The sequence below is a fragment of the Nycticebus coucang genome, chromosome 3, assembly GCF_027406575.1.
Source record: "Nycticebus coucang isolate mNycCou1 chromosome 3, mNycCou1.pri, whole genome shotgun sequence".
Classification (NCBI taxonomy): Eukaryota; Metazoa; Chordata; class Mammalia; order Primates; family Lorisidae; genus Nycticebus; species Nycticebus coucang.
Genome location: NC_069782.1, coordinates 40,724,100 through 40,747,131, shown reverse-complemented (window position 1 = coordinate 40,747,131; position 23,032 = coordinate 40,724,100). Strand labels below are relative to the sequence as shown.

At 35.8% G+C, this 23,032-nt stretch overlaps 2 protein-coding genes across 10 annotated transcripts in view; one reads left to right on the top strand and one right to left on the bottom strand.

Annotated features, from left to right (window-relative positions):
• ACSS3 (acyl-CoA synthetase short chain family member 3) overlaps positions 1-15,734 on the top strand; it is a 262,694-nt gene extending 246,960 nt beyond the window's left edge. For all 9 annotated transcript variants that reach the window (XM_053585747.1, XM_053585742.1, XM_053585745.1 and 6 more), the window contains 3 exons: positions 11,536-11,635; positions 11,725-11,900; positions 12,766-15,734. In XM_053585747.1, coding sequence (XP_053441722.1) covers positions 11,536-11,635; positions 11,725-11,900; positions 12,766-12,834 — 345 coding nt within the window. In that variant the 3' untranslated portion in view covers positions 12,835-15,734. The remainder of the gene's footprint in view (positions 1-11,535; positions 11,636-11,724; positions 11,901-12,765) is intronic.
• Positions 15,735-16,324: 590 nt separating this feature from the next.
• PPFIA2 (PTPRF interacting protein alpha 2) overlaps positions 16,325-23,032 on the bottom strand; it is a 512,563-nt gene continuing 505,855 nt past the window's right edge. The window contains exons 29-30 of the mRNA XM_053585751.1: positions 21,017-21,176; positions 16,325-17,703 (exon numbers count right to left, since the gene is read on the bottom strand). Coding sequence (XP_053441726.1) covers positions 17,675-17,703; positions 21,017-21,176 — 189 coding nt within the window. The 3' untranslated portion in view covers positions 16,325-17,674. The remainder of the gene's footprint in view (positions 17,704-21,016; positions 21,177-23,032) is intronic.

Genomic DNA, 23,032 nt, shown 5'->3' with positions numbered 1-23,032 from the left:
CTTTTTATTTGGTTAAAATTGCTCTTAACAGAACAAAAAAGTCTTACACTTGTTGAAGTCTCACCCACCTTTTTAATAGATCATGATTTTGGTGGAGTTGTCTAACAGCTCTTTCCTGACCCAAGTCACAAAGTTTTCCCTTTCTTTTTATCTAAGAGTTTTATAGTTTTACATTTTATTTTAAATTTACATTTGGGTAGGTTAAGGGAGTTTTTTTAATGAATAGCAATTTTTCTAGCATCATTTAATGAAAAGACTGCCCTTTCTTCACTGAATTGCCTTTCATCTTTGTCAAAAATTAGCTGACAATATTGAAGTGGGTCTGTTCTTAGAGAATCTTGTCTGTGTCTTTGACCTATATCTTATCATTTCACCAATACTCTGCTGCTATAGTTGTATAATACATCTCAAAGTGAAATAGTGAGTCCTCCATATCTCCTCTTTTTCATTATTGTTTTGGCTGTGTCCTTTATGTGCCCCATATATTTTTTAAAATAATTTTTTCTATAGCTACAGCAAATCCATGCATAAATTTTGGTTGAGATTGTATTATATCTAGAGAGTGATTAGAAAAAAAAATTGATATTTTCACCACATTGAATCCTCCAATTCATGAGTTTTGCATATTTCTTCATTTTTTTCAGTCTTTCTTGATGAATTTCATCAATATTTTACACTTTTTAACATAAAGACTCTTAATAACTTTAGTTAGACTTACACCTAAGTATTTAATTTTTTAGTTATCTCAAATAGCATTTTTTAAAATTTTCGTTTCCAAATATTCTTTGCTATTGGATAGAAATACTATTGACTATTATATACTGACATGCAAAACTTGTTTATTACTTCTAGTAGTTTTTTGGCAGGTTTGTTAAGATTTTCTTTGTAAATAATCATGCTTTCTATGAATGGTGACAGTTTAATTACTTTCCAACCTGAATGTCTTTTATATTTTTTTCTTGCCTTTTTAAACTGGCTACAACTTCAGGTAGGATACCGAATAAGAGTGATAAGAGTAGAAACCCTTGTCTTGCTCCTGATCTTAGGCTAAAAGCATTCAATATGTTATGATTATGAACTTTACCTCTTTCATGTTTACCTGGATGGAGCTGGAATATACTCTTCTTAACAAAGTATCTCAGGAATGGAAGAAAAAGTATCCTTTGTACTCAGCTCTGCTATGAAGCTAAATTATAGCTTTCACATGAAGGCTATAACCCAACTATAGCACAAGACTATGGGGAAAGGGCCAAGGAAGAGGAAGGGAGGCGGGAGGTTTTGGTGGAGGGAGGGTAATGGGTGGGGCCACATCTACGGTGCATCTTAGAATGGGTACAGGCGAATCTTACTAAATGCAGAGTACAAATGCCTACATACAGTAACTAAGAAAATGCCATGAAGGCTATGTCGAACAGTTTGATGAGAATATTTCAGATTGTATATGAAACCCACACATTGTACCCCTGATTGCACTAATGTACACAGCTATGATTTAACAATAAAAAAAAAGGTCAAAAAAATAAATAAATAAAATGATATTAACTGTAAGATTTTCTGAAGATACCCTTTATCAAATCAAGGCAGTTTCCCTCTATTAATAATTTGCTGAGGTGCTTCTTAAAAATATTTTGGAATAACTGTTGAATTTGTCAAGTATTTTTTCTGTCAAGTGTATTGATAAGATCATGTGTTTTTAAGCCTTTTATGTGAGTCATATTAATTAATTTTCAACTGTTGAACCAGTGTTGTATTTCTGAATTAAGCCTAACTTGGTTGCCATGAATTAATGTTTTTATATGTTGATCATTTAAATCAATAGGAATCTTTAACATCATTTCATTATTATCTATTTGATTGTTTCATGTAAGTTTCTTTCTTTCTTTTTTTTTTTTATTTGAGACAGAGATTCACTTTGTTGCCCTCCATAGAGTGCCATGGTGTCACAGCTCACAGCAACCTCAAAGTCGTGGGCTCAAGTGATTCTTTTGCCTCCGCCTCCGAAGTAGCTGAGACTACAGGTGCCCACTATAATGCCAGGCTATTTTTAGAGAAGAGGTCTTGCTCTGGCTCAGACAGGTCTCCAACTCATGAGTTCAGGCCATCCACCAACCTCGCCCTCCAGAGCGTTAGGATTACAGGCATGAGCCACCGCACCCAGCCAAGTTTCTTTTTATTTATTTATTATTTAATTTAATTTTTAATTTTTATTTATTTATTTATTTTTGGAGACAGAGTCTCACTATGTCACCCTCAATAGGATGATGTGGCATCACAGCTCACAGCAACCTCAAACGCTTGGGCTTAAGTGATTCTCTTGCCTCAGTCTCCCAAGTAGCTGGGACTACAGGCGCCTGCTACAAAGCCTGGCTATTTCTTGTTGCAGTTGTCATTGTTTAGCCGGCCTGGGCTGGGTTCTAATCCGTCAGCCTCAGTGTATGTGGCTGGCGCTGTAACCACTGTGCTACAGGCACTGAGCCTAATCTAATTTTTTATTAAAGCATAACCATATACATATATGGGGTACAATGTGATGATCTGATATACAATGTGGAATGCTTAAATCAAACCGATTAACATAACCATCACCTCACTTACTTATTTTTTACGGTAAGACATTTATAAATTACTTTTATTTTGAAATGTACACTTGCATTATGCACATTAGGTGAGATCCCACCAAATACCCTCCCTCCCCCCACCAATTATCCTCTCCCCTCCCCTCCCTCTCCTTCCTCTCCCCTCCCTCTTGCTAGATTATATTTGTGTCTTATCATTCACATGAATGTGTAACTGTTTATATATTGGTTTCATAATATATTGTATTGAGTACATTGGATACTTCCCCCCCATTCTTGAGATACTTTACAAGAAGGATATGTTCCATCTCCATCCATGTAAACATAAAAGATGTAAAGTGTCCATCTATTTTAATGGCTGAATAGTACTCCATGGTATACATATACTATAATTTGTTAATCCATTCATGTTTATTTTTTGGGGGGGGTTGCAGTTTTGACGGGGGCTGTGTTTGAACCCGCCACCTCCAGCATATGGGGCTGGCGCCCTATTCTGTTGAGCCACAGATGCCACCCATGTTAATCTATTCATGGATTGATGGGCATTTGGGCTGCTTCCTTGACTTAATTATAAATTGGGCTACAGTAAGTATTCTGGTATAAATGTCTTTGTGGTAAAATGATTTTTGCTCTTTGGGGTAAATACCTAGTCATGGAATGGTGGGATCAAATGAAAGCCAATTTTTAATTCTTTAAGGATTCTTCATACTTCTTTCCATAAAGGTTGTATTAGTTTGCAATCCCACCAGCACTGTGGACGTATTCCCTTCACTCCATGTCCATGCCAGCATCTGCAGTTTGGGGACTTTGTGATGTGGGCTGTTCTTACTGGGGTTAGAAGATACCTCAAAGGGATTTTGACAATTCTGATTGACTCTTCTCATATATATTTTAGCCTCAAGTTTTTCATTATAATTAGTGGAAGAATAAGCTGGAATGTAGTTACTTCATTTTTCTCTAAAAGCAAATCTAAGAATAGATTTTAAAATAAATGGAGCAAATAAACTACAGTTTGTGAAAGAAAATGTTTAAAATAGTGTGATTAATGATTCAGTGGGCTCAGAGTATACTGACTCAAAGGTTTAGTTTCCCTGCCTCTTATTAAATGAGACTCAGCTTCTGTGAAAGTTGTGCCTATTTTCAGTTAATTACACCTATTAATAGCTTAATATTTCTTGTTATGTTCTCTTTATTATTGGAAATGTGGTATTTTTGAGATAAAAGGAAGTTATAAAATATTTTGGAACATGTGAACTTTGTTTTCTATTATAATATTATCCTGTTTTTAAATGATTCTGAATTTTCTGATAACTTGAAATTGAAATTTATGTTCCATGTATTTTGGTATGTTGGCAAAAAATGGTTCTACTTACGTGAACTTTTAATTTTTTGCTTCTAAGAAATTACTTTCAATATTTACCAACATTTCTGGTAGACTCAACACATCAAAATATGATGATTACGTATGTACAGCTCTCAATATCAGTCTAAATCCTTAGTTTTCTCTTTTATTTTTACAATGAAAAGAGAAATGTCAACATAATCAGATATATATTGTCTTTTCATATGTTTCTGCTGACATCCTTCTCACTGTATATAATAGCAGAGTAAGGCAGAAAATAGGCCTCTAAAATGGAAAAATAGAAAAAGTATTTTAGAATTAGTCACGTCTAACAGAAACTGTGTCACTCCATCTTGGAGTATTTGTGGCATATTAGAGGACACCTCTCAGGCATTAACTCTGTAAGTTAACACGTCCCTTTATATGAATTAATGATTAACTTTGTATTGAATATTTATTTATTTTATATTATTATCTTTTTTATTTTTGAGACAGAGTCTCACTATGTCACCCTCAGTAGAGTCCTGTAGCATCACAGCTCATAGCAACCTCCAACTCTCGGGCTGAAGAGATCCTCTTGCCTCAGCCTCCCAAGTATCTGGAACTACAGGCACCTGCCACAGCACCCGGCTATTTTTTTGTTGCAGTTGTCATTGTTGTTTAGCAGGCCCGGGCTGGGTTCGAACCCACCAGCCTTGGTATATATAGCTGGCTCCATAACCACTGTGCTATAGGTGCTGAGCCATGAATATTTATTTTTAATAACAAAATTAATATCTCAATACTTATCAGGGTTGTCTTCTCTGTATTTTGAATTTCTTCAAGAGTTGTGAACTGACATTCTTTACTGGCCTTTTGCTTAACAAATTGATATTTAATATATGCTTGAAATTTTTATGCAGGTAACATATCCGACTCTTATCATAGTGCCCAAACCTTACCACTCATGTACCTTTCCAGGGTTCCCAGTGTAATTTTTGTAAATTCCATTGTAACTTTCAAAAATAGAAATTGAAGCTCTTAATCCATTGAAAGTTTCATTTGCAGAAAAATAAGATATTCTTAATGTTGCTTGTATATGGTCTAGTTTCCTCAAGTGAAAATTTTTTGAGTGGCTATAAAAAAAAAAGATTACAGATGCTGCAGAAGGTGCAGAGAATAGAGAACTCATATCCATTGTTGATGGGAATGTAAATTAGTGTAGCCATCATGGAATACAGTACGGAAATTTCTCAAAAGACTAAATATTGAATTATCTTCAGATCCAGCAATCCCACTATTTGGTATTTATTCAAGAAAGAGGACATAGATATGTCAAAGGGAAATGTGCCCCTCAGTGTTTATTGCAATACTATTCACAAGATGGAATCTGAGTTTTCATCACTGGAAAAATGGATCAAGAAAATTTGATATGTATACACAATGGCGTACTACTTGGCAGTGAAATAAGCCAGGCAGAGAAACATAAATATCTCATCTTCTTACTAATGTGTAGACCATGTAGGGTCTAAAAATTTTGATCTCCTAGAGGTTAGAGAGTACAATGACAGTGACCAGAGGATGAGGAGGACTAGTGGAGCAGAGATGAGAATTTTATCATTAGATAAAAACATACAGTTAGATAGAAGGAATAAGCTCCAATATCTGACAGCAGTTAAAAACAAGGAATTGTGTATTTCAAAATTTTTAGAAGAGAGGGCTTGAAATGTTCCCAACACCAAGAAATGATGACTAATTAAGATGATGGAGACCCTAAGTACTTTGACTTAGTCATGACACGTTATGGCTGTAACGTTGTTGGTCTGATAAATTATCCTGCAAATAATATCCTTGGGAATTTAGAAATCGAATGCTACAGTATTAGCTTTAAATTCTAGAGCAGTGTTCTCATGTGATTTGCCCTTTTAAAGGTTGTTCTGACCAACGTGTCACTGTTCTCCACGTTATGTATTTAGTTTGCTATTTTAGGAGTGATCTCTTCAAGATCAAATATATTTCCATAAGGTGATGGTTACCCAACTAACACACCTTAGAATTTCACTTTTACCCAGCATTAAGTGACTACTGAATTTAAACGTTGTTACAGCCATAACGAATGTTGTGTATCGAATGTTGTGTATCAATAATTGATACACAACCGAATGTTGTGTATCAATAAACTTTTTTATTTTTTTATTAGAATTTCAAGTACAAGAAAACCCCAAAAAATTCTGAGTGTATTACCTCACATAAGACTGAATCAAGCAGAAATTTTATTAAAATTATTCTATCAAAAATATTTCAGGAAAGTGTATGACCTTTTTTGTTCTCATCATAAAGAAATGGAATCCTAGAATAGCTTTTAAAATTTTAAGAGAATGTTATCTTTGCAGATCCCAATACAAATTGAGGGCCTTCTATAACTTTTAAGTAATAATCAAGTCTATTTTAACAGTTGATTAATCTTTGAAAGCCTAAATATCCTGCTCGACGTTTAGGAAACTGGGTGGCGGTTCAAGGAATTCATAAGTAAATTATGTCTCACCTCGCCCAGTTCAAGCCTTGTGAGCCAAAATTAGAAGGCATATTAAAGTGGTTCTGGCTCAGTTTTCTTTGGCAGCTGTGGGCCAGGCTTCTCGTGCAAAGATACCTACAGGAAACATGTTTGAGTTCCTTGATTTCATTATTTTACTTGTAACTGAAGTGTTGGTCTGATAAATTATCCTGCAAATAATATCCTTGGGAATTTAGAAATCGAATGCTACAGTATTAGCTTTAAATTCTAGAGCAGTGTTCTCATGTGATTTGCCCTTTTAAAGGTTGTTCTGACCAACGTGTCACTGTTCTCCACGTTATGTATTTAGTTTGCTATTTTAGGAGTGATCTCTTCAAGATCAAATATATTTCCATAAGGTGATGGTTACCCAACTAACACACCTTAGAATTTCACTTTTACCCAGCATTAAGTGACTACTGAATTTAAATAATTGTAAAATTGCTGAATATTTCCTGAGTACTGACATGAATATGGATGAGGATGTGGTGTCTTTCCCATAGCTTCCTAGACTACTCCAGTGTGAGCAGAAATGGAAAACATTCCTCTTCTCCCACTGAAGAGACAATCTCTCATGGCAGACTGGCTCCTCCTGTCTTTGAGAGTGTTTGATTTAAATTAATTTTTCTTAATTAAAATTTGTAAAAATTTAATTGAAAAATCTATATAGGTTAGCCCACTGAAGCCTTAAAACCTTTAAAAGTCATTAAAATCTATACAAAAATGGCAGCACTCTAGAAACAGCAAACGTCAGGCAGCAACCAGGCATACGGCCATAACATTTATATACTCACTTGTGGTGAGACAATTGCCTTTTAAGTTATTTCAGTTTTTGAGGTACTTAAATGCCAATTAATCACAGATGTTTCCTAGATTTTACTTGGAGGAAAAGCATGAACGTGGCTCTTGATTCCCCCTCCCTGGCACAGGGCATTTGCTTGGCTTCTGTCCCTTAAACGTTGCCAAGATATATTTTGAAGGTTTCCTTTTTGAGGACTCAGTGGTTGAAATCATCATTTGGCATGCAAATATTATTTGTAGGATCAACATAAAAAGCTGCCTCCCTTCCATTAAGGCGTCATTTTAACTGATAGAGTAATGTAATATGTTCTCTACTATAAAAATAATGAACCTAATTTAGAGACGACACAGAATTCTTGAAAGTTATTTTTAAGAATGTATCTGCAATAGGAAAAGAATAGAAATGTATAATGAATTGTGTTATACTGTATTTTACTTCTGATTTTAAAATACTCCTTGCCCTTATAGAGAAACAATCACATTTTCCCAACCACTTCAGGCACTCAAAGCAAGAATCATACGACTGGAGCAAGAAGCCAAAGGTTGCCCATCCACTTATAAAAGCACTAATGGGTAGAAACTGGTAAAATTAGAGTAACAAGATGAAAAGGTGCAAGTCTAGATGTTCTGACACTAAATCTGGTTAAAATTATGGCCATAATTTAATTAAATTATGGCACAGTTTTGGTGACAATATATGGTTTTATAGGGTTTTTGAACAGATTCGTTGGGCATTTTAGAAACTCAGGTATAGAAATCATGGCACACTTGAATAGTTTAATATATATTTTTTACAATTAAAATTATCCAGGTGGAAGAGTTGCTCATTATTCATTAGGAAAGTGCCTAGTCAGAATTACATGTTCTAGTTTCCAAGTCTGTCTCTTCTCTCCTATAGTCCAAGTATTCTTTTCCGAGGCTGGTGACTGTCTACAGGAACTGCCAAAACAAGTATCTGGCAGTGAAATGTGTCTCTCTGATTCCAACAGATGGGCCTTAAAAGTAAATAAATTTGTAAAAAGCGAGAAAAAGCTACTGGGAACATTTTAAGAGTTCAAATAGAAGCAGTGGGAGAATACGGTGTTGTAGAGTATGTATTTAGATGATGCCTTTTAGTTTGGCTCAACTAATGGGAAAGGTAGCGAACATCTTTATCTCAGCAAATAATCTGAGAAAACATGTCATACAAAATCATTTATTTAACATGTACTGTCCTCAGCCATGAAGGAGTCAAAAGACACGTGAATAAAACCCCTGACCATCCAGTACTTCAGAGAGGTGGGAAGGAAAAAAAGAAAAAAGAAAGGGGAACACTCAATGTAACCCTGTTACAAGCATGCCACTTTCAAATCCCACATGTTCCATGAAGAATTTCTTTGTTCTTATTAAGCCAAGTTGAAATGAGTGTTCTCTTCTCTGAACTCCTGAAGGACTCAATGAATATTTGGTACAAATTCTGTGTCACACCTCACATTGCCCCTATTGAAACATATAAACCCACCCTTCTCCTAGCACATATTGGTGACCATTCAATCTGAAGTACTAGTTTACCAGCTTCTCCTTTTTCATGTGGTCATTAGCTGTTGGAATTCCTTAAGGCTTTACTCCTTTCTTCTCCCTGTTTTCTCCCAAAATACTTCAAAGTCTACAGCGCCCGTTATACTACCTGTACATTAATGACGTCCAAATGCGCATCTGTGGTTAAGCAGCTCCTCAGATCCCTGTCTCTGACTACCAAAGGGACCTCAATGACACAACGCCAAGATTTAATACTTGATTTTTCCTCCTAAGCCTAGTCCTCACTAGCACTTTATAAGTTAGAAAATGGCAATGCCCTCCAACCAGTTGCTCGAGCCAAACCCTCCAGAATTTTCCTTAAACCTTTTGCCTTATTTGTTCCCTATATCCCATTTAATCATCAACTTTTGTCTGTTTTACATCTAAAGAAACTCTAACATCATTGTACTCACTACTATCACCTTCTATTATAGTAGTTTTTCAGGTGGTTTTCCTGTATAAAGTGACACCCATCCTCAAAAATCCTTTAATCATTCTCCACGATGGAACTAAAGAAAGTTTGTGATTTTAAAAATCCACTCTGAAGTGAAAGAAGCTACATGCAGAATGATTCCAATTATATGACATTCTGGAAAAAGACTTTGAAGACAGTAAAAAGATCATGGTCACCAGGGGTTAGGAGAAAGGGAGAGGTGAATGAATGGGCAGAGCACAGTGGGTATTTAGATCAGTGAAACTATTCTGTTTGGTGCTGTAGGGTGGATATATGCCTTATATGTTTGCCAAAAACAGAATGTACAAAATGAACTATAATGCAAACTGTAGTGGAAATTGTTAACTGTGGTTCATCAGTTATAGCAAATGTACCACTCTGGTGCAAAATGTTGACAATGGGGGAGGCTGTGTGTATGTGAAGACGGGGGGTTTGTAGAAACTACCTTCTGCTCCATTTTCCTGTGCACCTAGAACTACTTTTTTTCTTAGTGTCTTTAGAAAATCCATTAGTGGATTTAGAAAATCCATCTTAGTGTCTTTAGAAAATCCTCTGATTGTGCATCTCCTTCTCAACTCCTGAAAATGCTTGCTTCTCAACTCCTGAAAATGCTTGCTTGCTTCTCAACTCCTGAAAATGCTTGCTTTCTTTCCCAATGGTGCTGAAATAACAGGTGGCACTTCCTGGCACAGCCCTTGTCTACCTCTGGGGCCCCTCCCACTGGCACCGTTCTCAGTCTTTTCTACTCTCAGCTTTCTGGCCCTACTCCTTTCTTTCAGGTATGAGTGGTACCCGGGGAGTTCTTGTGCAGAGCTGTTCCCTCACCCCTACCCCCTTTTGCCTGATCAGTGTTATTCTTCCCATGTGCTTATCCTCATTTCCAAATGAAAGATTTTTCTGAGGACCATATTTGCCAAGTTGGGTTGCTTTTGCTATGCCTCTCATGCAAATGGCCCAAGTTATTTTATCTGAGCCCTCACCATGTTTGTATTTAGAGATTTGTAATAATTAAATATTCATGATTGCCTATTAATATTTGTCTTCTCTACTCGACTATAAATATCTTGAGATGTTACTTTGCCTATTTTTGATTACCACTGAGCCTAAAGCAGGGCTTGCAACGTAAGAGGCATTTACTAGATATTTGTTGAATGAAGGAATAAAAGAAAGAATAAAAACTGCCAAATGTCTTACTGGTCACAAATTTGCTCATCATTTTCTCTAGCTGTTAGAAGTTTAGAATCACTAAAATTAATATCAATCTCTCAGAAAAGGACTTTTTTGAACATGCATTTTTTGAAGGTACCATCACAGTAGAATTTATTTTAACTCTGAGCATTTATATTTCCTGCTCATATTTGTGGCTTCCTGTGATTCCAGTAGACATATACTTTTCTCTCAGGCAGATGAGAACTCTTAGAGCTATTGGAAATGGTTCCTCAACGGTGGAACCATGACATGGTTCCTAGGTTTCTCTCTTTGTCCATGTACTTCTTTAAAGTCCTGAAAAGTCATCTCTGGTTGGGTGGCCACTACAGAAACAGAATGCTCTGTTCATTGTTCACTAACAGACTCAAAGTTAAAATCACCACTCGGCCTTGGATTCCTCTGAACATGTGCTTATGGCAGCTACCATTAGGAGTAACTCATCCTGGAGCTACCTGTTGGCAGAGACCTGTTGCACTTTGTTTACATGTGGTGTCTACTACATATTTCCTCTGACTTCATTAATAAATGAGATAAAGAAATAAGTTTCTGCCAGATACAGTGGTTCGCACCTGTAATCCTGACACTCTGGGAGGCTGAGGTGGGTGGTTTGCTTGAGCTCAGGAGTTCGAGATCAGCCTCAGCAGGAGCGAGACCCCCATCTCTACTAAAAATAGGAAAGATAGCCGTGCATTGTGGTGAGTGCCAGTCGTCCTAGCACCTTGAGAGGATGAGTTAAGGATCGCTTGACACCAAGAGGTTGCTGTGAGCTATGACAATACAGCACTCAATCCAGGGTGACCAAGTGGGAAAAGGAAAGGAAAGAAATGTCTTGCTTTCTAGATAAGCTGAGAAATTTGTCTTCATTACTGTCAACCTTTATTGACTACCAGGGAGAGCCTAACCATTCACCTCTGTCATAGGATGTGAATAACTGGTAAATTTTTGGACAGGCAGCTATGGATTTGGGGGGTTCTGTGACATGTGCTTTTACCCAGTTGAAATTATGTATGTACATACATATGTGTATATAAATAAATTCTAAACAGGACTTTTCCCATTGCAGTCGGTCCTTTCCCATGGTACCGTGGCAGACTGTGCTGTTGTGGGCAAGGAAGATCCCTTGAAAGGTCACGTCCCCTTAGCACTCTGTGTGCTGAAAAAAGGTAAGAGATCTTTGTATACTCTGACTTTTGGAGCCCTGAATGATTAACTAAGGTTAATACAGTGATTACCATCTGAACTTTCTTACTAGATATAAAAATAACAGAGGAACAAGTTTTGGAGGAAATTGTGAAACACGTTAGACAGAACATTGGCCCTGTGGCTGCTTTTCGAAATGCTGTGTTTGTCAAACAGTTACCCAAAACCAGATCTGGCAAGATTCCCCGATCGACTTTGTCTGCCCTTGTCAATGGCAAGCCATACCAGGTAAATCACGAAGCATACTTAATGCTGGGTTCTGAATGCTTTATCCACACTTTTGGCATCAGCAAAGCTCTCAAAATTGGTTCTCAAACATGAATTGCATTTTTAGAAGACACAAAATAGTACTTTAATGGGGAAATTTCATAGCTGTTTTCTTTGTAGGAATGAGGGTTTTAGAAGGAAATACAGATTAGTTAAAAACATATGCTTTGATTATATATAAGAGCCAGTTTGGGAAAAATATTTTTTTGCTATTAATAATTGTCAGTTAAATTCGAACTTACTTGTGGATACTTAATCCAACTGAATTAAAGGTACATTTTCCTTTATTACTGTCATTAATGGCTGTTAATGAAGGAGAAAATAACACAATTGAGGCTGTCAGTGACATTTGAAATGGTCTACTTCATACGTGTTAATTATTTCTCCGGTTCTATAATTACTTTTGCAATTTAGGAAATGTTAGGCTGAATCAATCGTATGCACTCTTTCAATTTGTGTGCACGTTATGATACGTAGATAATACATATTTTTATCATCGAGGTTGAATAAAAGGCAATACAGTAATAAAGACTGGTTGTATAAGTAAATGTCCCCCCAAATTCTCTTTAAGACAGTTCCTCTTAAGAAGAACTCTAGAGAAGGTACCCTCCAGGACAGACAGTTTTGCTACTTGAGTCATTTATTTTATTACTCTGGGAGACTATAGATGAATTTTAACATATTAGCTTCGAAATTCCTTGTGAAAATTTCCTCGTGAATATTATAAGGTGATGGGGAAAACAATATTACGTATAATTGTTTAATCATAGGGATGGTACAAGGGGTTCAAGGAAGAGCTCTTACTGGACACTAAATTTCTTTCCAGGTCACTCCTACGATTGAAGATCCCAGCATTTTTGGCCACATAGAAGAAGCGTTGAAGCAGGCAGCATGACTTTTTTTTTCCAATGTGGAATCAATTTCGGTTAATTTCTAAATTAAAATTAAGTTATTTGAGTCCCTTCCAAGACATGAATATTTAAATAGAAATTACTTGCAAAGAGAAATGTGAATTGTAAAACTTAGTCTGAGCAAATCTAATGAAAACTAGTGAAAGATCTGTGCCTTTGGGTTGAATCGACCCAGTTTTCACTGTTGTCAGTTGCATGTAACATGGTTCATTATATGTTGTCCACTGCTTTGACTTAAGAAAAAGGTATCAGGTACTATGTGTGTGAATGTTTAAATGTGTACTCCTGCAAAAAACAAAAAACAAAAAACAAAAAAAACACATTTTAATTAAAGGTTAATATGAATAGAGAGCAACTTTCTGAAATCAAGAATCTGCAGCATTGTTCCCAAATTTAAAACTCAAATTGAAGTTAGATAATTGTTAGAACTTTTCTTGTAGAAATTCTGAATATTTTCTAACATTCTTTAGATGCTCACATTGTTTTAAATAAAAGTAATCATCTAGACAGATGAAATTGTCATCTAGGTAGGAGGCACCTGGGCAGCCATGTCTTTGGAGGGAAGGTTGGACACCTGGGTTAAAGTTGTGCCTTTGGATCATTTGTTACTCAAGTAAGAAGGAAATCACACACCTGGCCAAGAACCTAAAGGGTTTTTAGTCTAGGCCAGGCATCCTCAAACTGCGGCCCGTGGGCCACATGATGCGGTGCGAATTGTATTTGTTCCCGTTTTCTTTTTACTTCAAAATAAGATATGTGCAGTGTGCATAGGAATTTGTTCATAGTTTTTCTTTTTAAACTATAGTCCAGCCCTCCAACGGTCTGAGGGACAGTGAATTGGCCCCCTGTTTAAAAAGTTTGAGGACTCCTGGTCTAGGCTCTTTATAGAGATGAAGACTCCTGGGAGCCCTTCCACTTGTCTCGAGTTCTTAGCTGATTCTGTCCTTCCTAATGATTCCAGCTTCCCGGGGGGGAATGATGTACAAATGATGTAAGACCCAGGGGTCTTCCAGGCAGATGATGTAATGTCAAGGAGCTCCTGAAGTAAGCTTGAGCCCATTGGTTCCAGTATCAAAAGGACACCAGAGAGCTGTGAACACCAGGAGCACCCGCTCCACCTCGGGGGCAGCCCTTACTCAGCCCCAGCAGGATATGGCCCAGGAAGCAGACAGGTCCCCTGCTGCAAGAGCTTCTGGCTTTTAAGAGAAACCAAAAATACAGATTTTTATGTAAAATCTCTGATTTTAAAATAATAACTCATTTTAAAATATTAGAATGTTCAAATGTGTCTTACCATTTAACTTCTATAAACTCTGAAGTATTTTGAAAAAAAAAAAAACACAATTGAAAAGTGAACCTTTTTAATAAGCTCGTGGTAATGTGCCGGTTAACTAAAGGAGGTAGATGTAGGTAATTAAATGTTTGGTTTACTTAGGGCTCTACCTGACATCAGTTATCTAAGAATACATTTTAACACAAAAGCGCACCATGGCTATTGAATCTTAGAAGATTTACAAATATTTCTGTATCTTTTAGTCCATCAGGAGCATTATCATCAATAGCAGACTGTCCTAACCTAAGAGTCTGGGTACCTAAAAATAAATGTGAGAAATGATAGATAAGAGTTTATTTACTTGCTTGTTTCATGAAAGTAACTTACAACCTGGGGTGGCGCCTTGTGGCTCAGTGTGTAGAGCGCCAGCCCGGTATATGGAGGGTAGCAGGTTCAAACCCAGCCCCGGCCAAACTGCAACAAAAAAAATAGCTGGGCATTGTGGTGGGAGCCTATAGTCCCAGCTACTTGGGAAGCTGAGGCAAGAGAATCACCTAAGCCTAGGAATTGGAGGTTGCTGTGAGCTGTGACGCCACAGCACTCCACCAAGGGTGATAAAGTGAGACTCTGTCTCTACAAAAAAAAAAAAAAGAAAAGAAAAAGTAACTTATAACCTGTATAAAAACTTTCTGAAAATGTGAATTTTTTTGGACTAAAGGCTACAAAATGAATGGCTTCTCAATGTAAACTATTTGCTTAAATTGCCTTTTTAATTGTTATACCTGAAAAAATACATTCATCTACTTTTTCCCTTTAATTACTTTAGTAGCCTGCATTAAGCCAATGAGATAGACACTCTACAATTTGAAGCTGTTGAGTTCCTTGAACTGTCTCTCATATTAGGTACATTTTATCCATTACCAGTCACAACTGGTGTCTAATAATCCACTTTCAATGTCTAAGCAGTAAAAATGTAATTCATTGTTTTTTCCACAAAAGAGTCAGTTAATTTAAGATGACAAATTGAATGTATATCGTGGTTCATTCACAAAGTATAAGCTCAGGCAGACCCACGTATTGTGTAAAGGTCACATCTTTGGTTCTCTTGCATATTTTTCCTGGTGATCAGCAATTAAGGGGCATTTCAGCAAATAGGTTATTTTCTAGTTGAAAGTGACTTGAGAACGGTGCATGTGACTGGGGAACTGTTTCTTGTGTCTTATGGATAAAATGCATCTGTGTGCAGTGTCAGAAAAGTACTGTTATTTTCATGGAACTAAAAATGGGGCAAGAAAGATACACTTGAGTCATCAGACTGCTTAAAATTGGGAAGAAAAAAATAGAATTTTCTATTTTAATACCAACTCTGAATCACTTTCCCTAGATAGTAACCAAAATATTCTAAATTAAATATATTTTTTAAAAAAACAATATAATGCTACTAGAAAATGCAAAATACTTAAATTTGCTAAAATAAATTCTTTGTTTTCTGTTGCTATTTCTATAGAAATTTTACTGTAGGACATTAGGAAAATGAAAATGTACTGTACTTTCAAAATTTGTAGGTGTTTTCCAATTAAATGTTTTGCTTATTAAAATATATTAAATATATTCAAATGAGATCTGCCTCTTACTTAAACAGTAGTTTACCTTATATAAAATTATATTTAAAAGTTCCTGATCATTAAAAATGCAAGAATTCATAATGTTGATGGTCAAAAAGAAGAACGCTGAGATTCAGAACTTAATCCAGTAAGTGTATTTTAGAGTACAGTGGTAATTATCTAATGAGTAAGTGCATATTTTATGCTTTTTGAGGGAAGTAGATCCATCTTTTGTATCATTGTATGTTAGAGTCTATTATAGATGATCATTAGTTCTTACTTGATCTTTAAAAGGAAGAAACTGACTTTGGTGATTGAGTAGTATGCGTTTTATCATAGTTCCTATATAACATTTAATTTCAATGAATAAACATCCCCATGTTTGGATGAACTTAGAAAGCTCTTTCTCACTGTTTCTACTCAAATAATGATTTTAGAAAGTTTACTCCCATAAGCAAGTTTAGTACTCCCTCTTGTGGCAGATTCAATGTTGAAAGTATTAGCATGAGAGTTTCTAAAAGAATGTTTTTCCTTATGCTTCGTGTAAATCGCCAAACCTTACCTATGTAACTAGAAAACAAAGCTTAAACAGAGAACTGGAAGTATTTTTCTTTTTTATTGACAATGGAGAGGGTTTCTGTTACCATTATCTTTTGACTGAATCTGTTAAACAAAAATAGACATCAAAACAAATGTAATGTACGTGCAAACATAGCAAATTAAAATACAAAAGAGAAATTACTAATGACAGGTCTTGCGCTTAGTAAGATCAAGCAGCAGAAAATCAGCGGTTAGATAAATGGTATTATTAAATAGGTTTAACTTCGAAATTTTCCATATAAACAAAGAATAAACAACAGTAACACCACCAAATAAAGCCACAGGGAAGAGATTACTCTTCTATACTTTTATACACTATATAGGTTAATCATTCTGTCTTTTGTTTATTTCCTCTGATAAAACTGACTTTAGGGAAGTCTCAACAAGGCCATCTCGGCTAAAAGCTTATAACATTAGAGGTGAGTCTGGCTAATGCCCTGTTATATTGACAAAACAAAAAGGTTTCTGGGGTTTTGTTTTTTCCATCAGAAATAAGCCTCAGACTCTGAAGTGGTTGACATTCACTGTCCAGTGCTGGCTGGCGGTTTAAAATATTTGAATAAACACATGGTTCTTAGTAAAGAAGTCTCCCCCCCATCCCCTTGGTCCACAAGTAACAAGATAAGATAATGCTTTTATATATAAATTTTTAAATAATTGCTTTTGACTATTGTAAACAGTTTGGCTTTGTTTTGTATTGAAAAGGAGATCGAGCCATCACAGTGCTATTTCTAAAGATATAGGGCATCCCTGATTGCCTTTAAAGGTCTATTTTTGGCTCCAGTTCCAGGTTAAATCATTCTTTTTTTACATAATCAGAGGCAGGTGTTCAGCTTTTAAGTATTGACAGACTTGAAGGAGAAACATATTGAATATGCTCCAAGGAAACATATTGATTGACTGTTACAATTCAAAAACTGTAGAAACAGTGGAATGATAGAATAAAAGAGTACTTGGAATTGTCAAATGTTTGCACTTGAGACTCCATGAACCATATATTTTATTTTTTAAAAAATCATATTTATATCCATTTACATTAAGACACATTTAAAAAGAAATACACGATAATACATAAATGTCTAGTATATTACAAGAAAACATGAAAAAACAAGTGGCTTCATTTCATAAAAGCATCTGTTGTACAGAATTTACGATGTGGATTATGTTTATTATCCAAATGACTTAAGCATTTTATTACAACTGTAGTAAACTAATCAAATGTAATGTCGGACTCCCCCCAAAATCACATTTTCCAGCTTTTAGTAAATCATCACTTGGTTGTTATTTCCTTGGAATTCAGTCTCCACGAAGGCCGTCATTGCTCTCCTTCTTAGGTGGTAGTGCCCTTCAGGTAGTGTAGACTGAAAAGACGACATCTAAAATACAGAAGGGACACCATTATATTTCACTGAAAGGTCTCAGACTGGTAAACCTCTTCACGCTCTTTGGTGAACCTCCATCCAGCCTGCCTACCCCTGGCCTAAATGATAATGACAATGAAATCATCCAGGATCTAGCCAATAGCTGGATGTAATTAGCATTTTCTCTTCTCCAATTTTGTTCAGGGGAGCTTAATAAATAATAGGATTTGCTCAACTTTGTGGAAAGTATGGCAGTAATATAAACAAAGGTAGTCACATAATGCCGTCTGAAAAATACACAACTTGTTCATTAATAAATTGGGTTGGATTGACCCATTTCATGGAGTAGATTTATATTCCAATTTATATTTATCTGTCCAAATAGATTTATATTCTAGAGCTCTTATAAGGATACCTTTGTTTAATTGTGATGAAAACATAATAATAAATAACATATTTTAAAGGGTCTGTGTCAGTGGCATGGGATCAATGATTCTTTTAAACCATAAGATACTTCGGAAGGCTCACAGTTGCTATTACTGACATAACAGAAACAGTAAATAGCATCTTCCAAATTCCTCGACGATGAAAGTGTTGATGTCTCACCAGAATAAAAATTGGTTGTCCTAGACTTATTTATTTATTGTAAATAAATGTCATGCCATTTAATGATAAAAACTGGGAAGTAGAAACTAGAATGCATGTACAACAAACAAATTACAAATAGTTAAAGTAACCCTACCCATCAGTCAAGAGCTGAGAAGCAAACACTACTGACCACATTAAATAGTCATTGGTAAATTAGTGAAGTGTTTAGTTCCCGGGGAAATCATCATCTTTTGTGTAGGAGCTGTTATAAACAGAATTTTGGAAAGCCTCTTATTTTGCCAAATTGTTACATACTTTAAATCAGGACTAATTAGATGTCAAATTGTGTATCATAATTATATTTGTAATGTTAGGTTGTACATTCTGAAATTAAGTCTCTTATCTGGACACACTTTGTTATATCTATCAGTTTCAAACAGTGACCAAACAAAGGACAGCACATCAGCTTCCATACGAGGCCCCAAAGGCTAACAATAGTTTTTTGGAGCTGCTAGTTCAAGGCAATGAATAAACAGCACAAGGTAAGCTGCTTCCTCTTCCCACCCTGTGCATATATTCAGTTATAAATATTGCTCTTAAAAGTAATTTTCCAAAATATTAATTCACTTAAAAAGGCAAAATGTCCTGGTAAAGAACACTTTTAAGTTAAAAAAAAATTATGAATATTTGACATTTATAAATCTAGGACAAGACTGTCTGTCCTTCAATAACCCCATTTTGGAGGGATTTGGAAGTAGCTTTCATTCATTAATATTTATCTAAATACGAACAGTTACATAAGGTTTTGCACTGGTTCTTTCTTCCAATCTTATAAGTAATTTTATTTTGTTCCTGTGTGATAAACTCCAGATACTGAAAATCCATGTTTGTTTTAAGAACTGTAAATCACAGCAATGAAAACCAATGTGCTGAAAAGTTCAAAAGTTTTAGTTTCTGCTTTTGTTTCTAATATGAAACCACATCCGAATCATTTTCCTGTTTCCTGCCACTATTTGATTCTGTGAACTTAAATCACTATCTGCCTACTTGAGCTTCCTTGCGTAAAATATATAATTTTAAGTGTCAAATTCTCATCAATAAAGTGCTATGGGAATCAAAATAGAAAACAGTGTGGTCGCAACCCATTGATAAGTAGTCACAGCGTGACAGTTTTCCAACGGACAGCCGTCAAACCATCAGACAGATGGTGATAGGAAATTTTAGGTTAAGAATTACAACATAAAGGTTCCTCCCCCGCCCCTGTAGCCATTCAAAAGGGTTTCTCACCTCTGTCCTGTTAGGCCATATCAAAGAATATAGTGTCTATTTGCTAGTCTACTAGTTTATATAGGTTCCGTGGTTTCTGTTTTCTTTTCTTTTTTATTTAGTTTTTTTTGTTTTTTTGTGTTCTTGTTTTTTGTCAGCCAGAGGAAAACTACTCACAGCAGGTCAGTGCTGCCTCCTTTGAGTGGCTTGTCAACATGAGTATGTGCGAACAGTGGAGTTGTCTAACCTCTGCAATCTTGATGAGGCCACTGCAAATGGAGAAAAGGGCTTTAGAGGGACTTGGATGGTTGAGGACACGATTTCAAATGAGAAAGATTTACTTTCCCTGTATAAAGGGATCCTGAACGTATTACTAGACCTTCTTTCTCTCAGACATAAGCCACTCATAATCCTCTTCTCTAGATCAATTTAGTAATGCAAATTTATCCCAATGTAATTCAACTGAGCTTTCCAGTTTTTCCAGTTGTTATGTATTCCTCCTCAGATGAAGTCTTAACAAGAGCAGCTCTCCACGGCATTTCTGGTTTTGATGCGAAGATAGCTCTTAGAGAACTCAAGATGGTGGATTTTGTTCCCTCCTGGTATGGTAGAACTACTACGCTAATTCTAATTATATTAAATTCCCCATGAATTTTGCTTACATGTTCCACAATATTAACAAGTTATAAGAAATGTGGATCAAAGATCCCAGTTTATGTTGTAACTAATTTTAAGAGCCATGTTAGCTATCAGTTTGAACAGCAATAATGATTCTAGGTGATTATCCTAATGAAGAGAGTGGGACTGTTTTTCTTTAATGCTTCCTCAGTAGCAGTAATTTTGTGACTCCCATTCCAAAGTCCTCTCCCTTCAGAACAACTGCTTTCTTTTACAAAGTGCATAACACAAGTCTAATGTCCACAGAAGGAAATACTAATTGGGAAACTATTTTAGGTTTTGTGTTAGTTTAATTCTCGTCTCATGGCTGTGCTTGTTAATTTAAGGCCTTCTGCCTTGGTCAGAGGTAAAGATATCTGATGAGTCTGAATTTCTCAGGTGACATATAAAATTTGCAGTATTTAAACATGTAGAGCAATAGCAGAAGTCATTTCTACTTAACTCTGGACCGTTAGTCCAAACCTAACCTCCCATGTAAACAAGTTATTTACTTTGGGACTAGAAGACTGAAGAAACACAAATCATGCAAATGTCTGCCGTTCTTCCTCCATGTGGACATTAGCCAAATTGTTCATTTTAGAATGTTATAAATGATTTTTTAAAATGTGAGTGCCATGACTTCATGCATTTAGCAGTTTAAAAAAAAGTTTGGTTTTTGATGAAAACAAAGTAAATTTCAAGCAGAGCAAACCAATTCAAGATAATAATTCCAGAAAGTTATGCAAGGTCGGAGAATTCCACTAGCTTTTTCTAGGTAAGTTTTTATGGTATATGCAGCAGTGCAAAGCGACCATACCATCCGTTGTCATTTTCCTTGACTGCCCAGAGGTTGTGGTCAACCTAAACCCAGCTGGTAATGTTTCTGAGGAGCCAGGCATCATGCTGATTCCATGGACTTCACGAGGAGGAAATTGCCTTCTCCAAGTCGATCCGCGTCGAAAGTTCTTGTCATCGCTCTGCAGGTACCAAGTTATAATTCAGTGTAACGAAAACAAGTAAACCAGTCCAGGTGTTCAAAGCTGTATGCTTAAACACAGAGACGGACTTACATTCATTCTGTCAAGTATATAGATGGAATATAATGCTTTATCCTAAGAGTTCTATGATTCCAAAATGATAATGTAACAGATTTGATACAGAAGTGTTTTTATAAAATGTTTCCTGTTATTTCAGATCAAAGGCTTGACATTTCTGTAGTGAACATCTTTGAAAACTTTATAACCCCAAAGTTTTTCTAAAAGAAATATTGGATATACTTTGTTATACTTTATGCCAACTGGTTTTATGATATACTTAGTAGAATCTATTGTTGATGGACTACATTTGACTCAGACACTTGAATGATACCACTTTTATGTACACAGAGGTATCTGTTATTGAGAAATCTATATTTCAGAACTCCTGACTAGTGATGGATACTATAGCCTAGAATGTGCAGGAAAAACTCTAAATTTGTGATTTGTGTGATTTCAGGTTATGCAGAATTAGCTTATTGTTTGTGGAAAAACCTGTGCAGCCTGGACATGATCCTTTTAATAAATACATGTGTTCTTTGGGTGCCACTAAAAACATACTGTAACTCTAGTTACATTTAATAAAGTAATTCTGGTTGCTGATGCTATTATATCTTAAAGTAATCTTTCCCTTTTCCATGTATACACGAAGTACTTGTACAATTATTTTCCTCTAAACTGGTAAGCAGTAGTAAGTAATTTAGCAGTTAACTAATATTATTCTTTGTGTCTAATTGTAAGAAAGTTATTAATCATTTCAAATAGATATTGTGTTTTTATTTTATTTTATTTATTTTTTATTTTTCATTTTTTTGGAGACAGAGTCTCAAGCTGTCACCCTGGGTAGAGTGCTGTGGCATCACAGCTCACAGAAACCTCCAATTCCTGGGCTCAAGCGATTCTCCTGCCTCGCCTCCCAAGCAGCTGGGACTATAGGCACCCGCCACAACGCCCAGCCATTTTTTGGTTGTAGCTGTCATTGTTGTTTGGCGGGTCTGGGATGGATTCGAACCCACCAGTTCTGGTGTATGTGGCTGGCGCCTTAGATATTATGTTTTTATATCACTAAATTTCCCACCTAGGGAAGGACTATTCTCCAAAGTTATAGCCAAGTCTGAGTTTGGTTACCCTCCTACCTAATTTGACTTCGTTTTGGCATATAGAATGACAGGCGTATATTCAGCTCAAATTATCATTGATACAAATGAATAATACAATAAGGTATTTTTCATACACTACTATAATTAAGTGACACTTAATCAGGCAAAATTAAAATTACTTAAATATAATTAATGTATATCCACCGCTAGAACCCCTATCATCAATACCTAAATTTTGCTTAGATTAGGTACTCATTTTACGAGTTAAGTGATGTCTGCTATTCTCAACTGTTATGTTTTACTTTAGACCTCAAAATATAGATGTAGAAAAGAAACATAATTTCACAGTTGTGGCCTATCTGACTTCTTAATTCTTAGAAACATTATTGCATTAACCGATATTCTTCAATTCTACAAAACACTGGATTACATTATGGAGCCATACAACTCTATAACACATGTACATGAACTCAGGGCTTAAATATGAGGCAGGCAGTCTTTCTGTGCTCTTTCCACATATCGTTACTGCCAAAAGTTAATAGAAATTACAAGTAACAACATAATGTGGGAAAAGTTTTCACAAGATAAAGTTAAAAGATGCCCTTTCAGTTGAAGTCAAAGTCCCTACAAGCCCTTGGCACGTCTCACATTAGCTCAGTGGAATCTGAACGTGATCAGCAAAGCCCCAGAAAGAAGTTT